This window comes from Centroberyx affinis, unplaced genomic scaffold, assembly GCF_046629955.1.
Source record: "Centroberyx affinis isolate AG114_WGS23_722 - 3 ecotype Tasmania unplaced genomic scaffold, CSIRO-AGI_Caff_v1 ptg001431l_1, whole genome shotgun sequence".
NCBI lineage: Eukaryota > Metazoa > Chordata > Actinopteri > Beryciformes > Berycidae > Centroberyx > Centroberyx affinis.
In genome coordinates this window covers 8571-30658 of record NW_027279907.1, presented here as the reverse complement: position 1 = coordinate 30658, position 22088 = coordinate 8571, and the positions used below count along the sequence as shown (strand labels likewise).

General features: G+C 41.4%; 2 protein-coding genes across 2 annotated transcripts; both read right to left on the bottom strand.

Moving 5' to 3' along the window:
- Positions 1 to 850: 850 nt before the first annotated feature.
- Positions 851 to 2674, bottom strand: LOC139650034 (E3 ubiquitin-protein ligase TRIM39-like). The gene has a single exon (XM_071526565.1). The coding sequence runs from the start codon at positions 2672 to 2674 to the stop codon at positions 1286 to 1288; it is 1389 nt and encodes a 462-aa protein (XP_071382666.1). The 3' UTR covers positions 851 to 1285.
- Positions 2675 to 19225: 16551 nt separating this feature from the next.
- Positions 19226 to 21055, bottom strand: LOC139650035 (piggyBac transposable element-derived protein 4-like). Its single transcript, XM_071526566.1, has one exon. It carries the CDS (start codon positions 21053 to 21055, stop codon positions 19226 to 19228), a length of 1830 nt encoding a protein of 609 aa, XP_071382667.1.
- Positions 21056 to 22088: the final 1033 nt, after the last annotated feature.

Sequence of the window (22088 nt, the reverse complement as noted above, 5' to 3'; positions counted from 1 at the left end):
CCCATTCATTGTCCCCCACATTGTTTGATCACTTTAACTGTATGACCTTCTTTACCACTGAGTCCCCATTCATTGTCCCCCACATTGTTTGATCACTTTAACTGTATGACCTTCTTTACCACTGAGTCCCCATTCATTGTCAATGCCGTCTTACAGTGTGACTAACTAACAAACTAACGGATGGAGACCGATCCATAGTCCCCCCTTTGGTGGGGGACAAAAACGATTAAACCCTAACCCTTATCCAAAGGTAGTTGAAAATAATCACTGTAGTTTACAGATTACAATGCTAACATACAAAATCAGTAATTTACATTTTGGGCATTTAGCTAGATTTGATTTTCTTAAGTCGACAGATCGTCAACATAAAGTCTGAATAAAAAATGAGATCTCCACCTTTTAAATAAAGTGACACCCACTCTGACAAAACGATTGATAGTGCAGAATTAAAATGATGGTATTTTTTAAAGGACGCTGGATAACTGAAGTACTTGGTTGACAAAATGAATGAAAATGACAAACTATGAGGTTCTGATTTATTTTCCCAAACAGATATGGATACATGTTGTTTTGTAAATGCTGAGCCTGGATCTGCTGGGGTTTAAATTATTTAACTACAAAGAGAAGACTAGTTACAGTGTAGAGAAACTCTAAGAACCAGGAATAAAGACATACATTTAACACTAAACATGAAGAACAAAATAAGACAGGTACTGTTACCATGTATATGTTTGATCATTTTTGGTATATTTTCATATAATATGTAACATATATTCATGTATACATATAGCCTGTATTTCATATATTTGGTATATTTTATATTGTACAAATTTTATTTTCTTTCTTTGTCTAACTTCTGTTATTTTATACACCCCAATAATGCTGTAATCCATACTTTTTTGCATGCTTTTCATTTATATATTCTACGTAACATGTTCTAGTGGTCAAGCTGTCAGTTGCGTATGTTTACAGAACCCTTTGCTATATTCTTGTTTATATTCTATTTTTCCCTGTTGCATCCTATTTGTATTTGCTGCTGCAATGACCTGATTTCTCCGTAGGGATCAATACAGTTTCATTTTTATCTCATTTTATCTGAGGAATCTCTATATATAGAAATAAGAATAACATGAAATGAATCCTTGACTGGTAGTCCCCCTTGGCTAGAAATGGATGGCTAGTTGTATACATTACCTAATCATCATCATCATCATTATCATCATCATCATCATCATCATCATCATCATCATCATTTTCATCATCATCCTCTTTATCTGTAACTGTGCTACTCTACTGTTACAGAGACATTCACTGGTAAAATCTTCAGAGGGGATTCTTCCACTGTGTGAATGTATGGAAACAGCCTGTCAGTGAAAGTGTGTGTGAAGGTGTGTATGTGTGTGTTAGTATCAGGATCAAAGAATGACAGCTTTCCTCTGTTAAAGTCCAGATGCACTCTGATCCTCTTGACCTTCTTCGTCATTGGGAGAACAGTTTCTGGATCTGATGGGGAGCGTGCTGTGTATTCCCCAAAAAAGAACTGTATTACCCAAAATCCATCCCTTATGTCTCCCTTCCTCTGGACAGACTCTGCTGCCACACCCAGTCCCCAGTCTGTATTGTCTCCAACCTCAACATCCCAGCTGTGAGTTCCTGAGTTAAAGCCCTCAGAGCCCAGGATCCAGCGGTAGTCAAACCTCTCTGGATTGTCGGGAACCTGCTGTTTCTCTCCATATCTCACACTGGTCAGATCTTCAGACAGGATGAGTTTTGGATCAGCAGTGTTTGGGTCCAGAACCACAGGAGTGTAGGAGACCATCTCCTTCATCTTGTCCCAGACTGTGAAGCTCAGGTTGCCCAGGTGTTTGGCCTCATCTATCAGAGCTCCGGAGACCAGCTGTGGATCCTCCAGCAGGGGTCGCTGGACTCTTTCCACTGTAGCCTTGTAGTTCTGCAGGAACGAGACGTCTTCAGCTCTCAGCTCCTTCTCTATGGCTCTGACTGTGTCTGAAAGAGCTGCTATCTCTCTGCTCAGACCCTCAATCTTCTTCTTCATCATCTGACTCTTCTTCTTCTCTTCCTTCCTCATTGCAGCGATCCTGGCCTTCTCTTCCTCTTTTAGAAACTGGTGAAGCTTCTTAAACTCCTTATTAATCTGCCTCACTGTGTGTCGGGCCTGGACCTTAATGTGTTCTGCTGTTTGATCACAGTTTCCTTTAACTTCAATAAACAGCTTCAGTTTCTCCTGTAAGGGCTTCAGTGATTTCTGAAGTTCCTCCTTGTGATCCTGTGCAACTTCGTCGATGGGTCTGAATTTGTGGTCCGTGTGTGTTTTTGAATGCAAACAGACAACACACACTGGCTGCTGATGGTCCAGACAGAAGAGCTTGAGTTTCTCAGAGTGCAGACTGCAGAGAAGCTCAGACTCTGCTGAACCTCTCTGATCTCTCTCCAGTAAGAAAGCCTCACACAGGTTCTTTAATGCCAAGTTTCGAGGAGGTTCACTTTGCAAAGATCTTCTCTTACAAACTGGACACTCGTGTATTAATTTCTCTGTCCACCAGCTCTGCAGACAGGCTTTACAGAAGCTGTGGCTACATGACAAGACGACAGGATCTTTGAAGATATCATGGCAGACAGGACAGGAGAGATCCTCCTCTGATCTTGAAGCCATTTTCTGTTACTTAGTGAAGCTAAAAACAGACTGGGCAGGCTGCGCAAACAGGAAATCAGTCATTCAGTTAGTCATGGTACCACTTCCTCCTCCAGAAAATTCCCTGAAAATTGCTTTCACCTTGACTCGTGGTTCTAAAACTCACATTCAGTGTGAGGAGTCAGCAGCAGGTTGAGGTGACAGTATTCCCAGTATTCCCAGTATTCCAGTATTCCAGTATTCCCAGTATTCCAGTATTCCCTCCTGTAGCTGTCCTCCCTCAGTGGAAGTCGTGGGTTTGGTCTGAAGGTGAATCTTATCATCTGTCTCTCGGTGTGTGTGTGTCTTTTCTCAGTGAGGAGAAGAAGAATGGCAACTTCTGTTTCCTGGTTTGTCCCAGTTGAGTCAGATTGGGTGGAGCTTTGTCAAATCAGGGGTGTGATTCATTCCAAATAATGCTTTATCCGAAATGCTCAGCTCTTAACTAAAATAGACCTGGGGTGAGTTTCATTCCAAAGCATTGCTCTCTTGTTTCTCACTGGACATTGTAGACTGATAGAACGCCCAGTGTAACACTCAACTAGTGTTTGGTTTGGATTTGAAGCATTTGAATCCAAAATGAAATATCCAAGAGATAAGATAAGATAATACTTTATTGTCCGTTCTCACAGAAATTTGTCTTGCCTGACATGCCCCAACACTCATTAAAGTACATGATACAACAAAAAAAAAAAAAACACATCAACAAAAACACTTCACCAAGAAGACATCATCATGACATGACACAGTATTGAACAAACACCTCATCAGAATGACATAATACAGTAGACACGACAGCTGTTGAAAAAAAAAAAAAAAAATTAACTTTTTGGCTTACCTGCCAAGGTGGCTGGTAGATGAGAAAATTTACTGATTTTATGAGCCAGTCTGAGGGTGCGCTTGGAGCAGCTGTGTAGGAAGGAGTGAGAGATGTAGAGATATTGAATGATGAATAAAAGGTAATCATTTTTCTTTCCAAAATTAATATACAGCATCTTAGAAATGAACTCTGCGTTTGTATTACTAATTCTCAGATTTCTTGGCTCAAGATGAATCCATTGCTTGATAGTTTTTCCACGATTTTGAATTTTATGGAAAACCCATTTTTCAAAATTGTGCACACAGCATATATGGATTTACTAGATTACAGCTGTTACAATGGAGTTCTATGGCTGCTGGAACATGGCTTCATTGGGCACCAGCTACATGGACGAGACTTGTTGGCAAAACAAATTCATTGCTGATTTTGTTATTTTCATAGGACTTGTTGACGGTAAGAAATGCATTAAAAAACACCGGCCTTATCCTTTAACAGCAAAGACATGCAAATGGCAGGCGAGAAATAATTCCTAAACACTTGAGTTAAAGCAACCAAACTTTACATATGTTCGGGATGGGCTCAGAAGTGCACCAGACCACATTTGGTCATGCTGAATAGCACCACCATCTGGACAAATGGGACATTTTTCAAATGGCAATATGTGAGGCACCATTTCACCTGCAGTTGCAGGACTGTAACCAAAATGTTTTGTGAGATGTAGAACTTTTCCAAAATGATGAATCAAGCTTACATTTTCATTGTTCAGTCATTTACCCAATTGGCTTGTACTACTTGCAGCTGTATTTATTTATTTTTTTATTATTTTATAAACACATTGTGTAATCCTATTTCCTCCTGCAGTCATAACATTATTATTATTATTATTATTATTATTATTATTATTATTATTACCCTGTATTTTCATGTCATTTATGCAACATTTCACACAGATTATATTGAAATTTAAGGGATTTAAAATGGAGGAATGACTCGTTTTTTAGACTAGGTTAAACTCCGAATACAAAACTTGGACATAAAAACTACACAAAATTATTTATTTGTGCAAATAAACTGTAACTGGTAGTAATATAGTAGATTCAAACCTGCAACATCATGATCACTCGACATACGCCTCTGCCCGCTGATCCATGGGTAACACCCGGACAAGGGAAGGTTATCATCAATATAACCTATTGATCTGTCTTCGTTATCATTTGTTAGGACGGCGCCTGGCATTGATAAGGCATCAGGATTGGCTGCAGGAACTGCTGGCTATTGATCTGTTCTGCCTTCTAATTGAATACACACACTCTTGAGTATTGATAACAGAGCGTTATAATTTGATACAACAGTGCCGGGTATTGATTGGTAAATCTTATGATGTTATCAAGCAAGGGGGAGTATTGATAATTGTGATAGGAGGGCAGTATTGATAAGTAGTCTAGTGGATGACAGAGGGAGAGATGGGAGGTTTAACAAGGTGAGGGGCCAGGGGTTTCTCGGGGGGGAGGGGGCATAAAGTGTGTGTGGATGATAGTAGTGTGTGTGTGTGTGTGTGTGTGTGTGTGTGTGTGTGTGTGTGTGGTACTTTCAAGTGTGTTTATCCATTACAAACAAGGCATCAAGGGAAGTGTTATATGTGTATGTGTTTGTATTTGTATGTATATGTGTGTGTGCATCCATAGCAATTCTATAACAAGCCAGCAAAAGTTTGTATGTGTGTGTGTGTGTGTGTGTGGGTGGGTGTTTGTGTGTGTGTGTGTGTTCACTAGCGGTCCATAACAACCAAAAGAAAGAATAACAAGAAAATGTGTGTACTATTGAGTGTGTATTGAGTGTGTGTGTATCCAATTGTCTATCCAAAAGTCTATCAGAGGCACCAAGGGAGTAATTTAGAAAAGTGTGTGTGTGTGTGTATGTGTGTGTGTGTGTGTGTGTGTGTGTGTAGTGGAGAGTGACATGCACTCTGCTAGCAGCAGGCTTGTTGGCCGTTCTCAAGGTCAAACAGAATGAGAGAGAGAGAGAGAGAGAGCGGAAGAGGGAGACATACTGCAACTGGAGAGAGAGACAGAGAGGAAGAGAAGCTGAGAGAGAGCGTTTGTGTCAGAAGTCGTTGGCCCAGATCCACCAGAAACCTTGTTAATCTGGTCTACCGAAGGCTGATTTCTGGTTCTGCGTCATCGTGTCATCACAGCTACATTGTAGGTCGTAGGAGCATTTATAGTTCTGTCTTGGCGATAGGAACGCCACAACAAAGATAAAACAGAGAAAGCCTGGTGTAACGTTGGGATGACTGGAGGTTTTCCAGCTCGGTTTCTTGTTGAATTTGTAATGTAGAGTCTGTTTCTTCCTTTTCTCCCACTGCACAGCCGAGGACATCAAGAGGCAAATTCAGGTCAGGCAGTCAGGCGCTTTGTGAGATGATGCGCTTCGTCAGTTGGCCTCTAGAGGGCGTCTTTGACTGTGAGATACAGGGCCCTATCTTACACCCGGCACAAAGCGCAGCGCAAGTGTCATTTAAGCAATATTACACGAGAGGGTGTGCGTTACCGTGATTATTGGCACGACAGTGATGCGGTCAGTGCCAATAATGACGGTAACGCACACCCTCTCGTGTAATATTGCGATTATACAACAGTTACCAACAAAATAAAAGATATAATCAAAATGTATTCATATTGTGGGGCAATTCGCTCTCAAAATAAAAAACTTTTTGCTAGCGTTATCTCCGTTTCCCTGGAAATACATGGGGTCTGACTAATAACTGGAAAACAATCAGTCACGTCAGTAGACTCCTATGTAATGGAACCTAGTTTACTACTCCAGCAAGTAGGCGGAGCCTTAGTAACGACCTGCAACAGAGACGATTTTCTAGTCCCTGTTGAGTCAGCCAGCCAACTGGAGCTAATGCTTTCTAGAGATCGTGGGATTTCCCAAACTGAATAAATACCACACATATAAACACAAAACTGCCTTGCTAGCTCAGTCTTGTTGTAACTAAGATATCTGCTGAAAAAAATAATTTTTCCATGGACAGATTTAGCTGCTACGTCCGCGAACTTCACATGTATTTTTTTTTTTAAAAGATTTTATTTTTGGCATTTTTATGCTTTATTCGAGAGATATAGTGAGAGAGAGACAGGAAGGTATGGGAGAAAGAGCGAGGGGAGGACATGCAGCAAAGGACCACGGGTAGGATTCGAACCCGGGTCGCTACGGGAAGGCCTGAGCCAAATGGTACGCGCCCTACTCGGTGAGCCACCAGGGCGCCCCTTCACATGTATTTTTAAGCTGGTAGCGCCGTGTCACCGACTCACCGGCACAGCTGATGGAGGATGCAGAGCGTCTGGTACTGAACAGAGTTATATTTAAATATATTGTATGATAATATGGCGGAGTAATATTTAGTGATGAGCACGGCTAGGTGTGCTGTCATGCTGATTTGATCACGTTCTAAATGTCTAGTTGACCAATCAGATTGCTTGGTCGGAACTACCTGTTGTATAATGCTAGTTTCAGACCGACGCAGTTGTCATTTCCCTGCCCAGCGCCCACGTTGTTTAAATAGCAAATGTACTTGCGCCCATCTTTGCGCCCAAAAACATTACAGTGTGAAAGATCATTATTGTGTACATCACAATATTTAAAAAATAAATGTCAAAATGGTTATAATATTTATCAGAATTAGCTAATCGCAGTAATGAGGTATGAAATTGGTTAATCATTCAGGGACGCTGGAAGTCAGTCAGAGTTGGGGGTGCTGAGAGAAAGTCTATATAATGACGCATACACACACACACACACACACACACACACACACACACACACAGACAGACCAACCGAAAACATTAATAACTGAATTCATTGAAGACCGCACTCCAAAACGGACCTCCACGCTACAGAGACGTCCTCTTGCTCTCATTCGAAGCATGTGGCACTACCAGATCTGTGACAGAAACAAGAAATAACGTAACTTACTAAATGATATAATCAATTCATACGCCCTGTAACCAGTGAGACAGGAAATTGAGAGACGGGGAGCGAGCTACGTAACAAATCGTCCAGCAGCACCACCACACCAAGTTTAAAACAATGAACACACAAAGCATCTGAAATTTACAGTGTGACGGGGCTGGTAAAATTAGCGAGGGGGTGATTTCTTTCATAAAATAAAACAAACAGCGCGTCCATGGTCCTGAAACAACAGCGGTGCTATCCATTGCCTTGCAGTCACACCGAGGCAACATGTATTGCCACGATTGGTCAAATGTGACCAATCATGGCAATACACATAGGTATGTAAACGGACCCGTCAGGTTGAGGGTCTCTGTCAAGACCCATCAAACGAAAGAGACTGTCGAAAACAGATCAGACACGAATCGACTTGTAAGTTGAACAAAACATCACTCGTTTAACTCCTCAGTTAAATATCGGTGCATTTGCTCATATTCTCGATTCGCACAGTCAAATGGAGTTGTTGATGGGACAGAGGATTGGGAGACGGCGGAGGCAGAGGGTCCACCGGCCATGGACCACATACCTGTCCCTCAGTGCCGCTGTAAACTCCGCTTATCCCGCCAGGCTGTAACAGACACCTGTAATCTCCTGGCAGATGATCTGGAGGCTAATGCCAGCTGTCCCTATGCACTCCAAAGCGCACCTGGCTTTTAAAGGGAATGGGAGATGACACTCTGATTGGTTGAGTTTATGTTACGCCCAAAACACACCTATGATTAATTAAGGGACTTAGTACAATCCCTTTGCGCCTTTCACCTTACTTTCCACCCAGATTGTGCGTCGTTTAACTAGCAGTTTGGATTTGGACACGCCCTGAATGCTCTTGCACCATGCGCTTTAGACCATGCGCTATGGATCGTTTAAATAGGGCCCATAGTGTTTCCCATACAGGCACAAAGTCAAAAGTTGGTCAGTGTATAGAAATTGATCGGAATCTAACTGTGATGCGCCTGATGTGCACATCACTTCATGTCTGTCATTTGGCAATGGACAGTCTCCCAGTGTCAAAACAAAAGTGAAGCTTAATATTCCACTCTCTGCTCCAAACTCGTCTGTGTTAGTAATGGTATTTGTAAACAGTAACCTGATAACTCGTCTTCTGCTGCCCTACAAACTTTAACTTTATTACCTTGTGGTTTTTAAGTAACATAACAACATAGTGGAATTTATAATAACCGATAACCGTGTGACAATGCTTCAGTGCATTGAATTGAAATTAATTGAAATGAATACATACACCGGGGGTCTGCACAGGATCTGTACAGTAGCTCCGTTATGAGCAAAGCCTTCCTGTTCTTCTGCCTCACCACCATGTTGACACACAAAACTCAAAACGGACAGAAATCTGTCAATAATTCTGTATAAGAAAAATAAGAAAACAAGAATTTATTAATCCACGGCCGTGAATGCGGTGTGGTGTTATTGCTGTAATTGTATTATTTATTTATGTATGCATGTATGTGAAAGCATGTGTATAATATATATCTTTTTAACGTGGACCCCAAGAAGAGTAGTTGTTGCCTTGGTAACAACTAATGGGGATCCAAATAAACAATAAAAAGCGAACAAAGCAGGTTCTGACACAATATTAAAAAAAAATAGTAGTGTTGCTGAATTGTTTTTAAGTGAATCTCTTTCTTTATGTGTAACACTGAAATCCAGTCAGAGGAAATCATTTTTCTCCACCTGGTCAAGCTGGTCACATCCAGCCGACCAATCAGAACGCAGGACTGTGGCGCCAACATGGCTGCCATTGCGAGCCGCCCGGTGGCCAAGCTCAAAGCTGCCTTTGTCAGATCCGGTGAGTCGGTGTGTGTTTTTATCTATACTGGAGGGAGAGCTAACTGTACATCACACACACACACACACACACACACACACACACACACACACGCACGCACACACACACACATTCATCTAGGAGGTACTTGACAGAGATGCCCATCTCAGCAGTTATCCCAGAGTAATTAGCTTAGATCTCCTCTCTCTCTCTCTCTCTCTCTCTCTCTCTCTCTCTCTCTCTCTCTCAAGCCTCCTACATGTACACCCCCTCACCTCTTTATGCTCTATTCCTCTCTCTCTTCCACTCTCTCTTCTGTCTCTCTCTTACCACTCACATTTTGATCGTACAACTCCCATCTGACAACATGACTCATGGGAGACATTAGTGATTTCCAGCTTTTTGTGTTCCTGCTCACATCTCTCTCTCTCTCTTTCTCTCTGTCTCTCTCTCTCTCTCTCTCTCTCTCTGTCTTCCCTTGCTCTCTCTCTCTCCTTCATTTCTCTCTCTCTCCCCTCCTCCTCCTCTCTTTCTTTACCTCTACCCATCTTTCCTCCCCCTCCTCTCTCTCTTCCATTAGCTGGTATTTTATTCTCACCAGGAGATTTCACCATGTGGGACCCAACACATTAGATAATGATCTCACTGCGACGGCTGTGTGTGTGTGTGTGTGTGTGTGTGTGTGTGTGAATACCAATACTCCACTTCTACCAGGCTAAATTGCCTCACCAAAACTGTGTATGACGGCCTCACATACCAGGAAAAACACACTAACACAGTATAGACGTGACTTAAAGGTTCTTTCATATTAGTCTCTTATATAGTTTCTCTGTATAATCCAGGTAATTACTGGACTGTTTACTAGCCACAAACCAAGGCTAGTGGAATTTGTTGTCAGTACAGCATGCTTAACTAATACAGGATACAACAACAATCATTCACGCAAACGGTTAGGTGAAGGAGGAGCGGCACAGAAAAACAAATCAGTGTTTCAGAGTTCATGCTCGTTTCTCAGTTAGCGGGACGAGACGCTCCGCTCTGCTGCAGCTGCCCTTTGGGATTTAGGCTGATGAGACGGCTGATGGAGTTTGACATAAAAAAATCTTGCCTAGTGAGGCTTTAACATGCATTTGAACCAAGTCAAGCAATGTCCATCCCTCCCTCCTTTCCTTCCCTCCATCTCACTCTCCCTTCCTCTCTCTTTCTCTCTCTGTAACTCTCTCTCTCTCTGTCTCTCTCTCTCTCTCTCTCTCTCTCTCTCTCTCTCTCTGCAGAGTGCAATATGTATACTGGGAGAAGAGGATCTGACTGTATTGGAATGACAATTCTGCTTGTGTGGGCAACTGGCAATGTTCATTTTTATATGCTACGTGTGTGTGTGTGTGTGTGTGTGTGTGTGTGTGTGTGAGTAGGGTGCACAACAATAGCCTACTCTAACCACCACAGTTAGCAGGCAGTGTGTATGTATTTGTGTGTGTGCTTGTGTGTGATTGACTATTTGTCTGTTTTGGTGTGTGTGTGTGTGTGTGTGCATGTGAGAGAAAGTTAAAGGTTAGCAGTTAGATTGTGTTTTTGTACACATATCTATGTGTGCGTGCGTCATATGTATGTGTGTGTATGTGTGTGTGTGTGTGTGTGTGTGTGTGTGTGTGTGTGTGTGTGTGTGTGTGTGTGTAGGCTGGTGAAGGAGTGTTCGTACCACCAGGGGTCTCATTAGCGATATTCTCCTCTACTCCACACGACTATTTACAGTGGAGCTTCTGTCTGCCTGTAGCTATCAAGACTATTCAGCAGCTCCTTAAATAACACAATAACTAAGGTTCTGTCCTGGATCTGTGAGGACTCAAACGCAGACACAGGCGGAGGCAGGAGTACAGTACAAAGAGGTTTAATCGGCAGGCAGTCTCCTCACCCAAACAGGCAGGAGGTCAAAACCAGAAAAGGCAAAAAGTCGGGCAAAGGAACCGAAACGACTGGCAGGGAAACAAAGTGAAGGACTGGCAGGATCAAACCGGGACAGCAAATTAACAGGCAGGTAGAAAAAGCGCTGGAACAGACCAAGGTTATTATAGTTGTGCATTTTTCATTAGTTTTTATTTTTATTTTGTTTTGACTTTTTGTTTTCAATTTCATTAATTAGTTTTTAAGACGGGTTTGCTAGTTTAGTTTAGTTTTTATGTTTTGAAAATGCTTAGTTTTAGTTTAGTTTTTATTAGTTTCAGTGTTAGTTTTAGTCTTTTTTTTGTAATATGGGGTATTTGTCAGGAGCGAGATTCAAAAATTCAAAATACTAGGCTTATGTATGAAATAAATTGACAAAGATGAAAACTAAAACATTTTCTCTATAATTTTAGTTTATTTTAGTTAGTTTTGTAAACACACAATACAGTTTCAGTTAGTTATCGTTTTTTTGTAAAGCCTCGTTTTTATTTTTATTTCAGTTAACGAAAAATCTTTTCACACCTAGTTTTCATTATTTCGTTAGTTTTCGTTAACGATAATAACCTTGGTGCAGACTCGGTACATCACTAGACGATCTGGCAGAGAACAAAGGGAAATGGACTGGTATAAAATACACTACAGGACTAATGAGGGAATGAGGTGCAGCTGGGAAGGGCGGAGACAGGTGATGCAGGAGGTCAGGAAGGTGAGTCGGCTGACGGGAACAACCGGAGCCGGAACTGGAACTGGAACTGGACTGGGATCTGAAAGACAAAACATAAAACACAGAACAGAACAGTGGAAAACAAGACCAAGACAGACAACACAGAGAGAGATGAAGTTGTCAGGTAATGGGTTTCCTTAGTTGATGGTGAATTATTGTGTATGGCTTTTAATTCTTTTTATTTCTCATGTTACTGACCATCTATTTCTATTGATTATTTATGTTTTGAGTAAGGGGCAAAATAAGATTTTCTTCTCCCTGCTCCTTTTCGGTCGTGGAATGTGTAAATTGAGTGTCGAATTGAGAATTGAGAGTTGAGTTGAGTGTTTTGATTGTGAATTGTTTTTTTTTTCTCTTCTGGAGCTGTGCATTACCATGAGCGGAACAAACAAATATATAAATAAATAAATAAGTATATACATTATATTATTATATATTAGCTCTTCATTAGATGTTCCTGATCTCTGCTCTGCTTTAGTGCAAGAAAGATTTTGCTCATACCTCGGCCATTCAGTTCCATGGAGACAGTGTCATGGCGGGCAGCAGTGTGAAGAGCAGAGCGCATCATGCTGCGCACAAATAAATTCTACTTTGACGCTGACCTTTCAACGCCTTTCTAGTCTTTAAGATTTCCAAAATGGAGGAAAAGCTCATATTGTGAGCTGCTTCAGAATTTCCCGAGTTGTACAACATCTCTATCAGAGAATACCAAGAGCACATGAAGACTTATGGCTGTATGCAGGTACAAGTTGGAACTGAAATCTGGTTTCCGGCATTGAAGACAAACTGATCCGCCCACCTGACCACAACACCCCGACTGTCCACTGAGCTGCTGCACTGTGACTCTACTGCCTGTTTGTAGTCGTGTCTCCTGGGGCCAGTTGCATAAAGCTAGTTTAAGACTAGTCTAAGCCTTAGACTGGTCTTAGATTCTCAGGTTGGACTTGGCTAATTACTACGTCTGTTACTTAAATATTACGACTGACTTATTTTGAGGTAGGAAAGTTAGCCACCTTTCCCCCGGCTAATCTTGAGTCAAGAACTTTGTTGCTATGGCAACAAGTCGGCCTACCTGTCAGAGCGGGAAGTTTAAATACTGAAGCTGTTTAAGAAAAGATGGAAAATCTTTGGTTTTTGGAAAGAACCTGAAGAAGAAAGAGAGTCTTTAGAGACAGAAACAAGCCATTAGAGATCTACAACAACCAAGAAGTAATAGGAACAAGTAAATATAAATGTCTATAGCAAGTTTGACTTAAGGTCACATTTAAGTCTAAGACCAGGTCTATCTTTATGCAACTGGCCCCTAACCGTTTCCTGCTGGGAAAATGGAATTTCAACACTTTACGCTCCACCAACACGTAATTTGGTGTTAAGAAGTCATGTTCATTTGTGTGAGATCAGGTTGCATCAGATGTTTTCAGCCCAGAAGGAAACCAGCCTGGAAAACAACAACAAACCAGGAAGGAAGAACTGTTGAAATCATGGAAGCTCTGACTTAGTTATGGAAACTCATGGGATTTTCTGTCAGGACCTCGGTGGGAACCTGATATCTGAGGTTTCTGTCCGGCGCTGCTGGTTGCTGATTGCTGCTGATTGCTGGTTGTTGCTGTTGCTGCAACTTCTGTGTCCGAGACAAAGTTCCCTGCAGGAGCGATGAAGTTTACCTCATCCTGTTTTCTATTCGGGTTCAGACTAAGATTAGATGTGATGTGATTAGGGTCAAAGGTTAGAGCTAGGAGTTAAGGAAGAAATGCATTAGAACACCCTCACAGGAATACAGGAGGGTGTGTGTGTGTGTGTGTGTGTGTGTGTGTGTGTGTGTGTGTGTGTGTCGGGTTAGGGTTCATTTCAGTACAAAGTCCACAGAATAACAGAACATGGAGGTTGTGTGTGTGTGTGTGTGATGAATGATGAGTGAAGGTATTGATCTAGAGTCTAAATATGTAATATGCCTATCTTGGGATGCCCTTTATGAATGAACACACACACACACACACACACACACACACACACACACACACACACAATTCTTCACGTTCACAAATACTATCAAAAATTAATGCTTAGATTGTTGTGTTCTCATATACACAACCTCAAACAAACAAGGAGACACACACACATACATGAATTCACATACACATGCAGCCAAACGTAATCTTTGTAACACATACAAGTACACACACACACACACACACACACACACACACACACACACACACACACACAAACGGTTTGATCTGCTGTACCACTCATGTGTCTCATGCATCATTGACAGTATTGCGTCATATGGTCGATGATTGAACTTTCTTAAGGTTTTTCAACTGTCTGGTGTGTTCTTCAGTATCAGAATGCAGAATTTGGGTAATTTCTCACCAGGAATTCACACTTACATGTTCTTTTAATTTCTAGAAGACGGGTTGTACTGGTGAATCTCTCAGCGTTATAGAAAGTAAATGTGTGTCCTTTAAATGCTGGAGCCTCAACAGAGTAGTCAGGTAAAACTAGTATATGGGGACGATAACTAGGACGGGGTCGAGGTGAGTTTAATTCAGTCAAGGCATGTGGATCTGCAAGTCACAAAGGGACAGACACAACAAGAACAAAGCAAGGGCAACTTATGTAGGTTTTTCTATCCACTGACATGGTCCTGAGTGATGACTGGACCGTCCGGAGTAAGGAACAGAGTGAGATGAGATTATCTGTGGAGCCGCTGAGAAGCTTCTGCTTGGCTACAGAACAACATTGATGTTCCTCACAGTGCAACTTGAGCTGTTTATGGAAAAAAAAAAAAAAAAAAAGCAAAACTAGATAACTGTGTTCTACGGAGCCCGGGAGCGGCCATCGGGAGAAAAATAATTTATGTCACGGCCACGATTTACTGTAACGTGCGTACAATATGCAATTTGAGCTCTCCTTTTGGTTTTGGAGATACAATTTGTTCCCCTCGATTTCCTCTTTACGTGCACAAATTGCCAAAACGTGCCCTTGAAATAGTGATATGGTGCTCTGGATATATAATACATGCACTCTTCACCAGCTTATAAAGAGTCAGTGCACATATTGGTGATCATGTTTAAATGTGGCCTGTCCTGGGTGTGTTGCAGCACCTGATTGTGTTTACATGGCCTGAAGGTTAAGTGGATAAATATGTTGCAATATTTGGGGGATTTGCCTATTCAGTGTAAACAGACAATGGATATTAACATACCAAATCCTTACTAGGCCTATCTGCAATACCTAAAAGGTTCCTTTTAAGTTGCATTTTTTCCTAAACTGCACAGTTTAACAAAATCGAGGGAGTGAATTGTATCTCGTGTGCACGTTACAGTAAATTGTGGACTCCATATAACTTTTTTTCTCTCCCAATGGCTGCTCCCGGGCTCCCTAGTGTTCACTCACCCATAGGTAAAATATAGATAGTGCATCAAGGCATGTCGCTGCCCCCTGCAGGACAGTTGCATAGTGCCACCAGCTGTCGCCCTACACTCACTGAGCACTTTATTAGGAACACCTTACTAACACTGGGCAGGTATCAGCTTTCAGCTCAGTGTCAACCGGCTACCAAAGTGACATCGGCCTCCAGGCTGGACGTGTTGCATTCTGGGATGCTTCTCTGCTCTCCACAGTTGTAAAGAGGTTATCTGAGTTACTGAAGCCTTTCTGTCAGCTCCAACCAGTCTGGCCGTTCTCCTCTGACCTCTGACCTCTGACCTCTCTCATCAACAAGGCGTTTCCGTCCGCAGAACCGCCGCTCACTGGATGTTTTTTCGTTTTTCGCACCGTTCTGTGTGAACTCTAAGAGACTGTTGTGTGTGAAAATCCCAGGAGATCAGCAGGTTCAGAAATACTCAAACCAGCCCGTCTGGCACCAACAGCCATGCCACGGATTTTTTTCCCCATTCTGATGTTTGATGTGAACATGAACTGAAGCTGCTGACCTGCATGATCTCATGCATTGCACTGCTGCCACATGATTGGCTGATTGGATAATTGCATGAAAAACATATGGGTTCACTCACAATGTGCATCTAAAAGTGGAAGTATTTGCTGTATTTGTTGTGTTCTTTCATCTTTCTATCTCATTTGATTTGAACTGCACTAGTTTACTTTTAAGTCTTTTATCTTTTGTATCTCTTGTCTGTATTTTTGCACTTTTTACCTTTACTGTATTTTCATCACCCTGTAAAGCACTTTGAATTGCCCCAGTGTATGAAATGTGCTATACAAATAAAGCTGCCTTGCCTTGCCTTGCCTTGCCATGAATAAGCAGGTGTACAGGTGTTCCTAATAAAGTGCTTGGTGAGTGTGTATATACAGTCAGTGCAGTCAGTGAATCAGTAAATGAATACTGCTCATTTAGGGGCAGTATTCAGTGGCGCCACAGACACACTGTGTGATACACTGTGCATTAATGTTAAAGTATAAACATAGTATTAAACATATTAATTAAATGTACTCTGTCTCACACACACACACACACAAACACACACACACCATTGCCTGCCACTCTTCTAAGCAAGACAGGATAGAAAACAACCCTTCATCTAATTCAAACCTCCCACCTTGTGTGTGTGTGTGTGTGTGTGTGTGTGTGTGTGTGTGTGTGTGTGTTGGGGGGATATACCAAAGGAAGAAAAACAGTACTTCCATTTACTCATTTACCAAAAAAAAAACAAAAAACAAAAAACAACTCTGAAATTGATCCTACCAGCCGCTTTCATCTCTCTCTCAAGCATAAGTGTGTTTTTAAAGAGAGAGAGAGAGAGAGAGAATGCATTGACTGTCTGGACACTGTGTGATGTGGGCCACTCATGTCTGAGGTCAGTTACGGCGTGTGTGTGTGTGTGTGTGTGTGTGTGTGTGTGTGTGTGTATGTGTGTGTGTGGGGTGGGGGGTTCTGTCAGCTTTCTACTGGAGGATTAAATCAATGTGAATCCCTGCAAACATTGATCCTGGTGTGTTTATGACGAAATTTTTAATGATGGTTTATTATGAGGAAAATGCTGAGTGCAGGTGTGTGTGTGTGTGTGTGTGTGTGTGTGTGTGTGTCCCCTAACAGCGGTACTAATGATAAATAATAGCACTGTTCATTTCCCCTCTATGTTTAGCTGAAGCAAACAGGATGAGACAGATCAACATTCTAATACAGCCTTGCTTTATTCAGCAAACAACAAAGCAAATAAGGCTTTTCATCTGTCTGCCCCCCCCTCTCTCTCTCTCTCTTTCTCTCCCTCTCTCTGCCTCTCTTGTCCTCTCTTTCCCTATTTCTGTCTCTTTATCTGCCTTTCTCGCTCCTAAACTCAATTCAATTTTAAACTCAACTCAATTAAATTCAGTTCAATTCAAAAGGCTTTATTGGCATGAATATTATAGAACTTATCTGTATAGAACTCTGTTATGACGTTCCTTTTTTCCTCTTACATTATGGCAGGCTAGTATATAGTGTGCGGCTTGTATAAACTGTGACACTTCCCCTAAACACAGTTCTAACAGTACCAACACATGACTTGTTTTATTTCTAACTGCTGAGATGCTGTTTTCAACTTGATCCAGAGAGTTTTTCCTCACAGTTTGATTTTGGCCATAACTCAAGAATTCATACGCTAATTATGACAAAATTTCACACAAATGTCTAATAGGATAAAATGATGAAGTGATGACATTGGTTTTAATTTATTTTCATTTATGTTATTGTATTCATTTGTTTTTGCCATATTTATTCGTTTTAGTGCTTTGAATGTAAAGCACTTTGAGCTGCATTTTATGTATGAAAGGTGCTATATAAATAAAGTTTATTATTATTATTATTATTATTATTATTTTATATCCAAAAGTTCAAAGGTCAACTTCACTCAATCTTGGGTCATTCTACAATGGAACGGTGGAAGTGCTGTCACTTACTTTTGCAGACACCAAAAATCTTCATACTTTTTTAAAATACTTTGTTAATACTTGGTTAATACTTTGTTAATACTTGGTTATTTCTGGTGGGTTCTGTATTAGGTGCTCTTTGGTCTATGGGCAAAAACCTCTGATAAAAAAAAAAAAAACATGAGAAAGGCAACTCCTCTTTAAAGTATCAAAAGACAAAAGACTTTATTATTAAACAACACCAGCATGTTTCGGCCATAGGGCCTCAAAACCACACAGCTGTCAATCAGTCATCTTAACCTGATGGATAGCCACCCTATTTCTGAAGACAAGGCTGAAAATGACATACCCAAAATAAAATGGTTACTGTTCTTGAACCCCTATGACTACAGGCAAAAGCTTGATCATTCCTGAAAGCTAAGCCTTGGAAGAATTACTCTAAGTGTTACTGACACTGAGTAACACCAGCTCAAACACAGTGGAAATTGCAATTTCATTTCCACCTAAAAGAAAAACACTTTTTGAGTGTAGACAGTTACCTGTGGCTGTGGTACTTCAGCCTAGAAACTCAATGGAGCCACAGCCACAGGCCTGACCAAATCCAGGTTCAAAGTAGATGGAAAAACAACAAAATATGAGTATTTAGCAATGTTTTTTGTAGGGTAATATCTAGGCGGATTTCCAAATGGCCATTTGGAGACTCCAAATGGGCACCTGGTAACCAAATGACATTATGGGTCTTTAGAGGTATATAATACTATTTTTTTTGTTTATTTCAACAATACCACACAAATTACTCATAAAAAAACCTTTGTTCTATTTTAGAAATCTTTTTTTTTTTTTTGGTCATCTCTTGTCACCCAAAACCTCTCCAAAAGTGGCCAAATGGGCTTACCATTATCCAAATGATTTTTATGTGACTGAAAAACATACCAAACATAACACTTTAGGTAGAAGAACAGAGTCAAACCAAATAACTTCAGTGCAAATAGTTTTCTTTATTTTTGAAGGGCTGTATCTGATAAAGAAGAGCACAATTGTACAAATAAGAAATATAAATTTACCAACTTGTACACTATAACACGTGTACAATATAATAAAAGTATTGCACCAAGCAAAAATACTGTATATATATGTAAAAGTACAAAGCGTAAGAAAAGTACAAAAAAAGTACAAAAAATATTGTGCAATAATTGACCAAAAAAACAAATAAAAAATACTGTTGTAAAATATAATACAAAAGTATTGCACCAAGTAAAAATATATATCTAAAAGTACTTTGAGAAAATTTTTTTTGCACATTCACACATCAGAACTGTTTACATCAAACTATTTACAATGGTTGCACAGAAGTGCTTTGAAGCAAGCAGGGTCATTGCCTCACAGGTTGTTCAGATCGGGCCAGGCATTGAAGCAATCCCGCTTCGGCAACAGGCACAATGGTGTATCACAGGACACACACTTCAAAGGGGTTTTCTGGTGGCAGTGCCTGCACTTCCGCCTACCAGCCGTGCTGTCACCTGCAATGTACGCTAGTTTGTGAGAAGCACCAGGAGGAGCAGGGGGAGGTGGTGGAGGTGTAGCTGTGGATGGTGAGCCGATCCTGAAGAGCTCCAAGACAAGTGTCTCCCGGAATGCTTTCTGGGTAAGAGCTTTTTCTTTTTTTGCCTTGGCCAACTCCTTGTGGATGATGTAGGCATTCACGACTGCAATGTCGACAAAGTGGTAGAAAAAAGTCCTATACCAGTTCTTTGTCTTGTGGATCACGTTGTAATACCCAATCAGGGCATCAGAGAGATCCACTCCCCCCATGTTCTTGTTGTAGTCCTTCACTGCTGCTGGAACAGGGATATCCTTGCGTGACCACTGTCCATCATTTCCCTTCACTTTCCTTTGGACAGTGTCTCCTCCAAAGGCTTTGTGGATGGTAGAGCACATGTACACTTCCCGTGTGTCCTTCCATTGCACAAACAGCAGGTCACCATCTCTGATCCAGCGCAGACTTCCTCTGGGAGCGTTTTTGGGCAAGGCGTTCACTGTGGTTCTTGGGAAGCCAATCCTGTTAGTCCGGATAGTGCCACAAGCCTTTACCTTCTTTTGGAGGATGTCCCTAAAAAGTGTGGGGCTTGTGTAGAAGTTATCCACATATAACTTGTAGCCTGTGCCCAACAGCTTTTCTTCGAGAAGCATCACAACAGAATCATAGCTAAGACCCTTGCCCTGCTGGACAGGGGACTTTCCTTCATACACAAAAAAGTTCCAGGTGTAACCACACAGGGAGTCTGCCAGGACAAACAGTTTGTATCCCCATTTTGTAGGTTTGTCCTTCATATATTGCTTGAGTGCAATTCTGGCCTTTGATGCCACCATTCTCTCATCTATGGAGATGTTCTGTGATGGCTGGAAATTGCTCATGCAGCCTTCCCTAATGCTGTTGTACAGTGGCTCGATTTTGCACAACCGGTCAAAGGCTGCTGTTCCTCTCTTCTTCTCATTCTCAGCATCCACCTTTGGATCACTGAGATGGAGAGCGAATGTGATGGCCAGAAATCTCCTGCATGACATGATCCTGCTGGGCAGTTGCAGGCCGCACAGCTCGGACATCCTCCAGTAATCTGTGAGTGAGCAGAATCTGGCAAAACCCATGTAAATCACAAGTGCCAGGAAGGAGTACATGTCTTGCAGTGTGATCAAATGCCATGGCCTGGCTTTCCCCTCTTGTTTCTTGGTACCATAGGCATTTGAGTGGTTTGCAATTGTTTGCAGCGTTGAGGACGACATGAACAGCTGAAACAACTGCAGTGGACTGTAGGATGCAGTGGACGACACCTGTGGTCCAGGTGCTCTGGCAGGCCTGAAGACTGGCTGTGGTGGATCAACATCTGCCTCATCTACATTGCGCCATCTGTCCTCAGAGCTGCTGGTGGAAGCAGTGTGTTGAGATCTGCTCCCTCGTCCTCTTCCCCTGCCCCCCCTTCCTCTCTTTGCTCTCCCCTTGCCACCTCTGGCAGCAGCGGGGGAGGTCTTGGAGACAGTAACAGCAGGGGGGGTTGGCTGTGATGCTGCAGCTGTTGAGGTGGAGGGCTCTTCAGCGGGGGAGGTGGTGGCCAGTGAAGAACGGCTACGCTTCCTCTGTGGTGTGGTGGTCTCTGGCTCCCAGTCCTCATCAGATGGCTCCTCATCTGATGAAGGGCTAATGTAAAAAATCATAGTAACAAACATTAGCCAGCTGCAATTTGAATCAAATCCCCCCATCCCCATTGTCAGGTCTCCACTCTGCTGCAAATAAACATCTACTGTCTGCCCCCCACCCCCAGTTTCAGGTGACCACTCTAATGCAAATGAACACCCATTGTCTACCTCCACCCCTAGTTTCAGGTCTCTACTCTGTTCCAAGTAAACACCTTTGTATAGACTTCTCATTGTTTATTACACTGTAACATAGCATTCATAAATAGAAAGGAATACATTGGCTGGCTGGAAAATCAATAGGTTATAGTACTATATAAATCATATTATTGAATTTTATAAATCGGCGTCATGAAAGTAAGTACCAAGCTATGATATCTGCATTACATCACCTTTGTATGCATCAAACATATCCCACAAATCCACATGCCATTTTTATTATGGAAAATCAAGCCTACTCCTTATTTATAAACGCATTGAATAAATAACATTTTGAAAATGTATTTAGATACTCACCAATCTAGCACAGCATCAAGTCCTTGGAGAAACATATCCTCCACTGTGGAGTCAATGCTGCTGCTAGTATCGGATCATCGTTTTTGACCAATGTATGTAAAGTATAAATGTGGACAGATGTTTGGTGGTGTTATGCTACGGAAAAGTTTTCCGAGGTTATTATTAACACAGATCCCTCTGTAATTGCTAATAACTAATCTTTTCCTTTTTTTTCTTTTTTTCCCCTCTTTATTCCTTTACTCTGCTTTTCCTTTTCTTTTCAGTTTCTTTTAATATTCTTTTACTTATTTTCTACTTTCCCCCCTATTGATTTGTTTATATTGTTTTGTTCTTTCTAAAAAAAAAATTGGGTTTAATTACACTATATTGTAATTATGGATGATTTGTTTATATTGTTTTGTTCTTTCTAAACTTTTTTTGGGTTTCATTACACTATATTGTAATTATGTATGATTGTTATTAAGGGAGACACTCCATAGACACTCCACTTTGGTCTTCCTTGCACATGCTCTTTATGATGTTGGTGTACATTATGGAT